General features: G+C 52.3%; 2 protein-coding genes across 2 annotated transcripts; both read right to left on the bottom strand.

Annotated features, from left to right (window-relative positions):
* Positions 1-531: 531 nt before the first annotated feature.
* On the bottom strand, positions 532-3,422 carry BDV17DRAFT_285724 (uncharacterized protein; the record flags this gene model as incomplete). The annotated part of the gene is made up of 5 exons (XM_073760764.1): positions 532-835; positions 890-1,480; positions 1,549-1,644; positions 1,720-2,395; positions 2,450-3,422. The coding sequence occupies 5 exons, from the start codon at positions 3,420-3,422 to the stop codon at positions 532-534; spliced, it is 2,640 nt and encodes an 879-aa protein (XP_073609885.1).
* A 560-nt stretch (positions 3,423-3,982) lies between these two features.
* Positions 3,983-12,420, bottom strand: BDV17DRAFT_296735 (uncharacterized protein; the record flags this gene model as incomplete). Its single annotated transcript, XM_073763365.1, has 4 exons — positions 3,983-4,027; positions 4,081-8,795; positions 8,942-9,331; positions 9,381-12,420. 4 exons carry the CDS (start codon positions 12,418-12,420, stop codon positions 3,983-3,985), a joined length of 8,190 nt encoding a protein of 2,729 aa, XP_073609884.1.
* Positions 12,421-12,922: the final 502 nt, after the last annotated feature.

Here is a 12,922-nt window from a genome sequence, read left to right as displayed (position 1 = left end):
GGTAAAGAGGTAACGCGTTGAAGATGTTGACATGGGGAAGTGGCAGAAAAGGCGCGGTTCGCCCGTAAGCGCGGTTCGCCCGTGGATTACGTTAGGCGGCCTACCGGCCACCCAATGAGACATATATCCATCACTTCCCACAGCATAACTATTAATGTGCATAAAAAGTCATAAAAGTTCACAAAAGTTCAGCTGACCTATGACATCAGATTGCTAAAAGTCTAGGCCAGTCTTATTACAAATCAATAATAAGCTGGTTCTACTAAACAAATAATTGCCACCGAGGCAAATATAAAAAAGGCTGATATTCATGTATTTAGTCTGTTACTCTTAGTTCTTCAGAGATCCTACAATGTATTTTATCAAAGTCCACTTTAGTGGCATCCAATCCTTTTTCATATATATCTGATGCTACAACACTATTCCTATTAAGGAATAGTTAATTCAGATATATATATTTATTTTTATTATATAAAGTCCACCTTCCGACAATAACTGACCTCATTATTGTACAAGAGAGCATTCCCATACTTAGTCCCCGCCCTGTGCATTGACATCGGCGCCTTGCTCTAATAGCAGCTGCACAATCTCCGTGTGGCCTTTAGCAGAAGCAGCCTGGAGAGCATTCCCATAGACCCCGCCCTGTGCATTGACATCGGCGCCTTTCCTCTGCAGCTGTTCTACCGTATATTGAAGACCAGCTAAGGATGCGTAGTATATTGGAGTCACTCCCATTATATACTCGCGCATTTCTTTATCCCAAGGCCAACCCGGGTCAAAAAGCTTACGCCAGACCGCGTACGCTTGTCTTTGTTGTAGGAAGAAATTCAAGATGCTTTCTTAAACGTCCTTCTCAGCCTCGACTGGCCCTGCATGGCCCATCCAATACCTTGCGGAATACTGCGCGAGCGGAAATTCGACTCTGATTGTCCTAACTGGACGCTGCTCATCAAGATATGACAAGTATGCCAGGCAAATCCTAGTAATAGTTCCTTTTGCATTCAGTTTGTTAAGGCCATTTTGGAATATCAGACCAATTTCGGTTATTTCTTGTGGAAAACATTCTCCAATTCGTTCAGACTTCATGTATTGCTGAACCGAAAAATGCGATAATTGAAGCTCTATGGATTTCTCTCCCGTATTGCCACCAACCTGTCGCGTTACGAGAGAGACTAGACTAGAGCAAATTTTCAAAATTTCTCGAGGTTCTGGTAGCCGTAGGTTGGGATCAAACGGAGGATTTCTGATGGGGTTGACTATAATAGCATCAACAGCTTCTTGGATTGTCAAGGGTCGTTCTGAATAAGTAAGGAATTGCAAGATCCTTATTGCGTACGGCTGATAGGTTTTACTAATGCTTCCAAGGATTCGAGCGTACGTTTCCTCCAACGTCCTGGGCAGAGAACTAAGTGATTCCCGAAGCATATCTAGATTCAGGCAATCCTGCAGAATATCAAGCTGGCATGCAGCCCACCGGAACCTGGATACATTGTCAGCGCCGGCCAACCATAAAATCCATAGAGGCCGGAATATAGCAACGCATTATACATTCCATTAGCCTTTTTCATAAGCTCAGTCTCAATTTCATCTCGGACAGATGGTTTTGAGTGCCACCTCTCGAAACGACGATCATTTTCAAGTCGACTGTGGACGTATAGCCGGATATCATGGTCCACAGGACCTTGTTGAATGGAAACGATATTTCCAGGATGCAGCCACTATATTAGTTCTGACTCGATATCTTCTTCTTTCCGACTAGTGGCGAGGAGGTGGAGCCCTGCATGCCCGGAGCGTGCAAGATTCTCCATCCACGAGAGCAAATCTCTCCGTGTTTTGCATTCATCTAAGGCATCTATAATAATTTGGATCTTTGGGACAAATTTTGCCATTTGAATGAATGTATTGGAGAGGGATTCAAATGCTGGTTGCCGGCGACCATCCTCGCAGGATGAAAAAAGCTTTTTAAGCTCATTGCGAGAGTTCTCACATCTAGAAATCAACTGTGCAATGAGTGAGCGGACAAGTTTGTCAAGTGACTGTTTATCAGTATCAGTGAAGTTAAAGAAGAAATCAAGTACAGCATGTGATACGTTAAGTTGCTGCTTGAGATGCGCAATAATTGTTGCGCTGAGTACAGTCTTCCCACACCCTGGAATCCCGTGTAGCCAGAGGTGTTGATATTCTCCAGATTTCCATTGTTTGAATGGTTCGCTCTGAAGGAACCAGGAACCTGTTCCTTCGTGGCACTTCTTTTGCGCTTCGTTCAGGTTGGTTGAGGGATCGGGAGGGCAGAGCCACTTTTTGATCTTGGCAGACTGATTGTCTAGGCTTAAGCTCTCAACAACAGTCCTTGTGTCTGTTGTAATGGAACGAATATCGGCAATATTTTCTGATACTTTAACAATAGTCATTTAAAAGCTCTTTCAGAGGGGCTAGGAGAGAAACTAACTGTCTTCCAGAATATCAGCAGCTTTTCGTGTCTTCTCGAGGTCTTGACTGGGGACGAAATCAAGAAGCTCCTTTGCATATGCAGCTGCTGTTGCCGCAGCATATCGCTGCCATCGGTCACTCTTGTATGAGTCTGCATAATCACATATTCCTCTGATCACAATGCATGGGAAGTTGTTCATCAGGCCTGCAGCTTCCATTTCAAAGCAAATGCATTCATCCCCAATATCCTCCAGGATTTTGTCTCTGTAAGTAGCATCCTTGAGAAGGGTGTTGCCAGAAGCAATGGTACCATAGTGGATTTCAGGGTTTGTTGATTCACGAGGCTCCCGATGAATTTCTTCATGAGAGTCTGAGCTCTTGAATAGCCGATCATTCTCAAACCCCTGGTGCACATAGCCTTGCTTGGCTAATCTGGGATAACGGGATATCGCTTCTTCAAGATACTCGAGCGCTTTTGGTGGCTCGAGCTCATGCTCTGCCTGTTTGTTCGCTAATGCATGAAGAAGAACCTCGGGCGGACTGTTGAGAAAAGCAACGCCCTCCCGCTGTTTTCCGGGTTTCGCTTTGAACAGATCGTACTGGATAACGCCACCACTATTCCCTTGAGGTTGGCTAACGACAACATCACCCAGACGGATGTCTTGGCCTGTATCAGGCCTGGATATACCGGCTCCAATTCCCACAAGAAGGCCGATTCTTATCTGCGGAAAGGAGGCGAGCATTGGCAAGGCAGTTGCTGCCGCGGATGTCGTGCCGTATTTTCCTGCTGCAAGCGATGCTATGACCACGTTGTGCTCACCAATACGTCCCCAAGTATACGAATTCGTATCGCTATGAGACTGGAAAAAATCAAGTGGTTTTTCATGTTTCTCATCAAGCATCGCCGTTGCCGCTGCACGCTCCAGCGGAAGAGCGGCGATCCATCCAACAGTATATAGATCGCGAGACGCCAAGGCCTTGAGTGGAGGCATGACTGGTTGCCAAAAGCGAAGCAACAGCTGATATTAGTCTGATTGTGTTAGATACAATGAAGGTCAAGATGAACTGGATAATTACGAGAACTCAGCCAACCCCGCTTTATCAGAATAGAGCTGAAATATCCCTGTCAAACTGGCCAATAAGAGTTTCGGAGAATGTGTTCCAAAGCTATTTGCTCGGCGTCTGAAAGAGGCTTCAACGACGGCACACAGCTTGCTTCTGGTACAGTATTGCGTTCTGAAAATAAATCATTAGAGTAATTGCTTGGTTTTAGACTCGACAAGATATTTTAATTTGCTTATTGCTGTTTAAAGCAAACTTGTTAATCTACCAAAAACAAACCACTCGCCCGGTTGGTCATGTGTGGAAACGCTTGGCTCGGCGCCATCAGATGAACCTTCGTGGGGACGCTTAAGTGGCCGTGCACGGCGACCAGACAGTATTTCTGCAAGGGTGTCTCTCTATAGCCTCCTCCAAACGATATAGGCAGTGCAACTGAGCCAGCCCCCTGCCTTTGATTCCTTGACCTCTTGATCCTCCTCCCAACTGCAGTCTACGCCTCAAGCAGCTCAAGAAGCTCCGAGACCCATCCATTCATCTGCGCCAACATCAGTATCAACAGTTTGGACGAGACAAATAAAAGCAACTTACCCCAGGAGGCATTTGTAGAATACTGTAATGATCACCATCAGCCTGAATGACTGTCACATTCTCCGCACCCATCAGCTGGTCCCACCCCAGCGGCCCATCCTCTCGATCGTTCGACAGCCAATTCGCGATCCATAGCATCTCAGGCTCCAGGTCCAACTCGCGCAAGTCTTGCCCGCCGGGGACCATCCCACGCCTCGCAGAAACCAGTATAGTTGATGGCATCTTGCGACCCGGTAGCGGCGAGTTTCGGTAGTTCTCAAGCTGGAATCGCGCCGCGGCAATACCCGAGTCATCGAGGCTGACGGAGAAGTCGAAGCCGTCGTCACTCTCCTCTTCCTTGGTGGGCGAGCACTTACTATTGGCTCGACTACTGGCTTCTTTCTTCAAGGCCTCAAGGTTGTCGCTCTGAAGCCCGCGCCTCAGTTCTGGCGGGAGCGTCCAAAACATTAACTCCAGCACGTTATCAGGATACGAGGTCGGCCGGATAGGGCACGCCGTGTCGATCAAAACCAGCTTCTCGACCTCATCGCCAGCCTCTAGAAGCTGGCGTGCCATTTCAAAGCTGACAATTCCGCCGGATGACCATCCGCCTACCATGTATGGCCCCTGGGGCTGCCGACGCTTGATGTCTGCTACGCAGGCTGCAGCATACTCCTCGAGTGTTATGATCTCACTTTCCGAGTCAGGCCTGGGCTTACGCATGGAAGAGGGGCTATTAAGCGCGTAGATCGAAATCGATAATGAGGTCCCCGAGCGAGCCAAGTACTTCCCAAACGCGTTGAATACAGACCCTAAGCCGCGGCCGCCGGGGACAAGGAATAAGTTGCGCTTGTTAGTTGAGGATCCGCGGTGGACGAGTAGAGAGCTTGCATTTGCAGTGCAGGCTCGATTGAGGTCTCTTTGGCTTTCTTTACCTTTCTCCTCTAGGGATGTCTGCTGTTTGGGCTGCGCCTCCGGCGTCGCAAACCCGACAATCACACACATGCTCCGTGATTCCCGACTTCTGCCCTTGGACCAATCTACATGTCCAAAGCCCGCATCCCGCATTGCGGCCTCCCAGACCCAGGGCGCTTGCAGCGGGTAATCACGGCCGTCGTTGTAGAGCCACCAGCCGTCCAAGAGTCCCCAGACCAGGTCATACCAGGGTAACCTTTGAGTAAGCTCAAGGAGAGCCACGCACCCGTCACCTTCGCGCACCAGTTTATAGATGTTTGCTAAGGATTGCCTAATATCGGGAGTAGCGTGGACGCAGTTCGTCGAAATGACAACGTGGTACCGCCCCTGCAAGTGGATGGATGGCGCCTTGGTCACATCTAATATCAAGAACTCCATATTCGCGACGTCCTTGAATGTTGACTTGCTTGCGCGCGCAACAAGCGAGGCGGATATGTCCGTGAAGGTGTATGTGAATGGGAGGCCTGTAGCTTGCAGGAGCGGCACAAGGTGCTTGGTTGTCCCGCCGGTGCCGGCGCCAATCTCAAGGATATGGAAGGGCTCCGGTGGGGAAGCAGAGGATGTAGAAGTATGGCGCCGAATAGCTAATGAGAGGAAATCGCATAGCACGCGATTGGCCGCTCGAAACTCTGGAGCATCACTGTAGAAGCCTTCCAAGAGGCGCCGGCCCTGGTCTGTGCCGAAGAGGAGAGAAACCGGATTGGCTTCACCTGTAAGGCATTCGGCGAGATGGGGCCCAAGATGGCCGAGGAGTCCGTGGGCTGCGTTGCACGTGGGAAAGTCGGTGATCAGCTTAGTGCTCTGCTTCTGGGCGCTGTTATTGTTGGCATCGTCCACGGGTGCTGGACCCCGGATATAGTTGTCTCGTGCCATTCCCTGCTCGACAAGTCCGGCCTCCATTAAGGTCTGCCAAAGGAACGACATTTCTCTTTTGTACTTCGGAAGAATTCCTTGAATAGCAGGCAGCCTCTGCCCTGGAGCAAATGTCTTGATAGAACAGCCGAGCTTGTCAAAGGCTTCGACGATGAAGGCCGCGGCGGTGCACAGCTGCTGGGGGTATACTTTGTCCCAGAAGCCTACAAATCCGGCGGCACTCGCATAGGCATCGAATCGGCGATGCACTTGCAGGAAAGCTTCGTGTAGATACTCTGAGTGTCTTGGCTCTACCTTTGCCGGACCATGTGCTGGACTGTTTGATGCAGACACTGCGACTCCTGAAGAGCCCCTGGCGAGCTGACAGAGTGCGGCCACGTCAAAGGTCTCAGCAAAGTCTACCAGTGAAATATCAACGTTGAGCACTGCGTTCAGATTGCTGATGATTTCTGGTGCGACGAGCGAGTCGACGCCGAGATCCTCGAGATTTGAAGCCATATCAATCTCTGCAGGCGCCAGGTCGAGAGACCTGCTAAGAACCTCGACGACGGTTTGCTCTACTGGATGAGAAAGGGCTCTAGCGGCATGCTGACTGTTCCTTTTCTCGCCGTGTCCTTGAGAAAGAATGATATCACACAGGGTCGCAACATCTGGAATTCCAGCAAAGTCTGCAACAGGGATCTCGACTTCGAACCGGTCCGAAATGCCCAACAGGATCTCAGGGCTCACCAGCGAGTCGATGCCGAGCTCCTCCAGCAATGCCTCTCTAGTAATCTCTGCGGCTGGCATATCCAGCGAACTGCTCAGCACGGCCTGAACGCCGGTCAAGACCTCCTGCTCGCCGTGGCTATTGCTACTAACGTTTTGACCGTCCCCCCTCAACGAGACAGCTACTTGTTCTTCTTGTTGCTGCTGCTCACTCCCACCCGACGCCAGCGCCAGTGACTTAACCAGCGAGCTTCGCGGCACCCTCGTGAATCTAACTCCTCTAGCAGACCAGACCAACTTTCTGCTTCCGCAGTGAAATGCGAAAAGATCCAACATCGCATCCCTGCCCTCCTCCCGCACGAGCCTCGTATACGCACGATACTGCGCGCTGCCTGACAATCGGCTGAGAGCGGTAACAGTCCCTATGCCCGTGCAGATATACGCCATGCCCTCATTTCCTTCTTGCTCGTCAGCGTCGGGAACACCTCGCAGCGAGTGCATATATGCCCCAGCTACCTGCATGAAGTTATCCACCAGCAGCACGTCGTGAGCGCTTTCGTTACCTGTGGGCATCGCGATCTCCCCTGCACACTCGGAGCCCTTACCAACTAGGTACTGCAGTCGTTTATACGCAGCTGAGTATTGGGCCATTGTTGCGAATACTTTGTACACCATTGCTCCGCCTAGACTATCAGTGTCCAGCTCGCTGTGAAGGAGATGGTCCGCGCGCGTCCACAGTTCTCCACCGTCTTCCTCGGTCTCCTCACATACCCCGTTGAGTGGGTTGACCGCAGTAACAACCCCTATGCTGTGGACGGTGCGCCGTTGGTTTTCGTTCTCATTAGCGGCGGAGAAGAGCTCGAAGCGCCACGTGCCCTCTCTTTCCATGTCCTTGGATAGGGCAATCTTCAGTGCGCGCTGCCCACCCATATCCAGCCCCAGAGGCGCCCTAATCTCCAGATCTTCGATGGCAGTTTTGCTCAAGATGTTGTTTGCAGTCATTGTCTGCCTGTCTTTACTCTGAAGTAACAGAACAGCATGGGCAGCCATTTCAAGGTACATCGCGGCCGGGCAAATCGGGGTTCCGACGACAGCATGCCCGCTAACAAGTTTCTGGTAACGGGCATTGCGCGTGTCAATTGTGAATGTAAAGTGTGATTCGGAGCTCGAGTCGGATATCGACTTGTCTCGAACGATATATGGGAAATCTGTAACGCTCTTGTGGCAATGAGGGCATGTACCCGATACCCCGGTATCGTGCCCGGTCACGTCGGCGAGGCCAGCTTGAGAGTTACCCTTAGGACTATGACCGCTGTAATCCAACCAGTGGCAATGCCTCTCAAATTGGTAAGGAGGCAACTCGGCGCAGTACCCCTGCGGCGTCAAGTAGCTCGCCCGCTGGCTCCGGTGGAATGGCCAGAACTGAGCGTTCGCGGTGCCTGCTTTCCATAGCATAGCGGTGGCCTCGACAAGGGAGCGCTGTGGGTCTGTACCGCTGATCGGGATGAATGTATGCTCATGCCCCTGCTGAACCGGGACGGCGCGCGGGGTGAGCGCGTTCTGCGCCATGGCGATGATAGGACTCCCGATGCCAGCTTCGAGAAATGTACACGGCGTGCCTAGGCGGGCTACAATGCGCTGGATGGCGTCTCCGAAGTAGACAGGTCCGCGGGTGTTGCGGGCAATGAAGTTGGACCTGGATCTTGACCCCTGTTCTGTCCAGGGCTGACTGACTTGGCCATTCACTTGCTCTTCTTGGCTTTTGCTTCCCCGATGGCATGACTCGAAAGGCAGCGTTGGCGTTTGAAGTGGAATAGAGGCAGATAGGACGGCACACTCATCCACGATTGCATCTGCCATGTGACAATGGTACGCGTGCATACCGTTCAGCACCTTGAAGCGAAGCCTTTTCTGTGGGGAGCTGGTAGCAAGGGACTTGCATTGCTGTTTTTGGGTTTGCAGGTAGGCGACGAGCACATCTACGTCTTTTGTCTTTCCCGCGACGACATAGTTGTTTGGTCCATTGTAGCATGCAATTTCGAGCTTTACGTCTGGATACGCGTTGAGAAAAGGCTGAAGATGTTGCTCTGGGGTTACATTCATCGCGATGAGGTCTTCTTCTATTGCTACCATGGAGCCGGCGTCGGGGCCCCAGAGCTTCTGGATAATTGATGCACGGCCTGTGAAGCAATATTATCGTTAGTAGAAATAGGAGGGTTGGTGGGACCCAGGCTGCTTTTGAGATTTGTTTCACTGACTAGAGACTAGTTAGCTTAAGGTTGGTATAATAGTTCATATATCACATACCCTGTCACAAGCTTCATACCAGCTTCGAGCGAGAGAGCCCCCGAGACGGTCAGTGCCGCCCATTCACCAAAGGAGTGGCCGCAGATAGCCTGAGGCGTTATCCCAGAATCGATCCATGACATGGCACAGGCGTACTGTAGAGAGAAGAGGGCTGCATGGCGGAGGACGAGGTCATCGTCGTCGTTACTTTGGATCCCAGCAAGTACTGCAGGAACCGGGCTGGGTAATCCGAGGCAGTGCATTGCTTGCTCGCACTCGTCTAACCGCGAGCGGAAGAGTGAGGACGAGTCGTAGAGAGACCTAGCTGACGGGGTGGTATTTCCGTTCTGGCCGCTGAACAGCAGCACGATGGGCTTTGAGACGGCGACACAGGTCTCTGGACTGCGAAGCTGGGATTGTAGATCGTCCACTGCTTTCTTTAGTAACTATTATCGGAATATAATGTGAGTATCCCTTACTGGAGGATGCTGTTGTGCTGAGGATATATTTAAACCGTCGACTCTTCTTCGTTGCAAGGGCAAAGGCCAGCTGGGCTAGAGTTATGTTGTTACGGTTCTCGCTGACAAAGTCCGCAAGTCTGTCGCAGTAGGCCCGAATACTGGGCTCAGAGGTAGCCGAAATGAATACCGGCCACGCAGATGACTTGGGTATCTCAGACGATGCGGATTCTGTGCTGAAAGTCCGGGCTGGTGGAGGTGCAACGACAGCAGCAGCGTTACTCCCCGACGCACCATAACTGTTCACTAGGGCTAGTCGCAAACTGTCATCGTTACTCCACTCTGTGAGCGACGTTGCAATGGCCATGCGATTGGGTCCAAGAGGCAGAATGCTCGGGTTCAAATTCTTGAATTGCACCTGTGCAGGGATCCTGCCGTGCTTCATCATGAGCAGGACCTTGATTAGCGAGATAACACCAGACGCTGCCTCGGAATGACCGATATTGGCCTTCACTGCGCCAACGTGGAGCACAGATTTCCTGTCCAATCCACCCATGACCTGTCGGATGGCCTCCATCTCGACGGGGTCTCCCGCGCGTGTGGCTGTCCCATGTGCTTCGACGTAGGATATATTGCTAGGACGGACCTGCGCACGTGCAAGTATATCTCGATACAATGCCTTCTGGCTCTCGAGGACTGGGTTTGTGATGCTGGTGTTGTTGAGGTTCTGGTTGTTGCCGGTCGAGAGGAGCACACCCTGAATCTCATCCCCGTCCTCGAGTGCTCTGCGCAGCGGCTTGAGGACAACAACCCCCACGGCCTCAGCGCGACAATACCCGTCCGCTTGTGCGTCGAACGTCTTGCAGGCGCCTGTCGGGCTAAGGAAGCTACCCGCGCGCAGAGCTTCGAACAGAGCCATGTTTGAAATCAGGTTCACGCCGCCCGCGACAGCCTGCGTACACTCGCCTACTTGGAGAGCACGGCAGGCCTGGTGAATAGCTACCATTGACGACGAACAGGCAGTGTCAAGGATATGCGAGGGTCCAGTCCAGCCAAAATAGTGACTCAATCGGCCTGCGACAAAGGAACGCATCATCCCGCCCCCGGTGTAGGGCGAGGGCGGGTGGGAGGCCTGGTTGAGCAGGTAGTCTGGAGCGTTCATGCCGATAAAGCAGCCGGTCGTAGTCAGGCTGTCCTCGTGGGTCTCTGGGGCAGCATCAGCCCAGCCGGCGGCTTCGAGCGCTTGATACGTGGTTTCGAGGAGCAGGCGCTGGTGCGGATCTAGGGCTGTTGCTTCGCGCTTGGACTTGTCAAAGAACTTATGGTCGAAAGACTGAATACCACCAGGCAGGAAATTTCCCCATAGCTTCTCTTTCCCTTTCGTTTGCCCTCGTGCTTCTGGGAATCGTGCCGGATCAGGCTCACGCACCGTGCTCTTGCCACCCTCGAGGGCCTGCCAGAGCTTGTCTGGAGTGTCCCCTGCTGCTGTCCGACATGCCATCGCCACCACTGCCACGGCGTGCTCTGGATAGTCGTAGAGATGGCCGCTGTGAACATGCCCCTTGTTCGACCGCCGCGGTGTGATGTTCTTCAGCATCGGATGCCGCAGCGGCTCGTTGTCTTCAAGCTCCAGTGCGCGCACCACCGCCACCTGGCCGGTATTGAGGATAAAGATGCGTTCCCAAGCCAAAAGAGCCTCCTCTCGACTGATATATGCAATGCCCCTCTCTTTCATCCCCTTTGCGACCATGCGAATGACGGACTTGCTCTGCGCGGCTAGTCCCACGCCGCGCCAGGTAGTCCATTGAATCGACGTGGCGTTATCGCCCTCGCGTCTTCGCTGGATTGCTAGCCCGTCCAAAAATGCATTTGATGGCGCATATGAAAGCTGTCCAGGAAACCCGACCAACTGGCCAACTGACGATATCAGAACGAAGAAATCCAGGGTGCCCGGTGGGAAGAGTGCATCGAGGCTCAACGCGCCTCTAACCTTGGGGCTGAGGACATCGGCCATCTTTGCCGGCGTGCAAGTTTCGAGCGTATGGTAGCCTGCAATTCCGGCTGCATGAACGACGCCCTTGATAGCTGGGACTTGGAGTCTGGCGATCTCTCGCCTCAGCGTGGTCTCTGCGTCGCGTAGACTGAGATCGATAGCGAGAACATGGACAGCAGCACCTTGGGCCTTCAGCTCTGCGATACGAGCAACAAGGCTCCCATCGCCCTGGGAACTAACACTGTTTCGAGCCACGAGGAGAAGATGACGAGCACCGTGCTCGACCATCCAGCTCGCGATCTCCAGACCGACACCCCTTGTCCCGCCTGTGATCAGATACGCCGCCTCTGCATTCAGACGCAGTGATCTCAGATTCACATCACCAGCTCCATTACTCGGAGAGAATGAGAAGGGTCGCAGAGCCGCAATCAATGGCACGCCTCTTTGCTCATCCCCGTTTCGGCAAGTCCTCACAACGTCAAAACCCAGCGCGTACTTGATGGCTGACAACGGGAAGCCCATGGACTTTTTCTCCGTCTCGAAAAGGCCGCCGAAGATTTCAGGTATTTCCATCTTCAGCACCCGTGCCAGTCCATAGAGAGGGGCGTAGCTCAGCTCGCTAACCGCGCTGTGCTCATCCTTTGCCACCAGCGAAAACAGTCGGACCTTGCTCTCTCCCGTAGTGCCAGTGCCAGTGGAAGTTTCATTGGACCAATTCTTCTGGTGGTTCTCAGATACCAACAACTGGGCGATCGCAGTTAGACTATTACAAGAGCTGACGACCGCATCGTAGACCTCTTCCCGGGTGCGGGCTACGTGCGGGATGTGGATGACGATAGTTGACGCCGCAGTCTTGGGTGTCAGCAGTGGGATGATGTCGGCTGGATTCGTGACCACTGTAGCAGCATACCCTTCGCTGGCGAGCTGAGTGCCGTACGTGGATATTATTTCCTTTGCCTGTGCTGTTGTTTCCCTGACCACGAAGATGACTTTTCTGAAACTGAGCGGCTGCTTGGATAGTGTGGCAGCCGTCCATTCAATTTTGTGAAGGAGGTCGGTGGCACACATGGTTGTGCAGCTGGTACCCAAGTATCAAACAAGGGCCAGGTAGCGGGGATAAGGTGTAGAAGAGGATTCTCTTGTTGTTGTGTAGGTCTGGAAGCCAAGTAACATAGATAGGGTAGCTGTCTTGACGCCCAGGAACTGACTAAAACACGGTCTCACACATTATATATGCATGTTCGACAGGCCGTACAACATCGATAGCAATTGTGGACTCCCTATCGAGTTGAGATCGCAGTGATTTGATCGCCATGCAGCCATATGTTGTCAAGCACCGACATATTATCATACCAATCAGGGGCGGTAGAACAGAGCTGAGTCTTCTCTGTTGCCCACGTGATCGGCCTCTATACACTAGAACACAGGACATGCACTTTGTAAGTGACAGATTCACCTGAGTAGTTCCTGTACCGAGCCCAAAAGTGTCGCTCTATATGCCCCGCACTATATTATGGGTGACCAGCCTGGGGAGAATCGGCCATCCCGGTGTCAATACTGGTGTATTAGG

This window comes from Aspergillus undulatus, assembly GCF_047715775.1.
Source record: "Aspergillus undulatus strain CBS 261.88 unplaced genomic scaffold BDV17scaffold_116, whole genome shotgun sequence".
Classification (NCBI taxonomy): Eukaryota; Fungi; Ascomycota; class Eurotiomycetes; order Eurotiales; family Aspergillaceae; genus Aspergillus; species Aspergillus undulatus.
The sequence above is the reverse complement of the archived record's forward strand: the minus strand, read 5'-3'. Positions and strand labels throughout refer to the sequence as shown.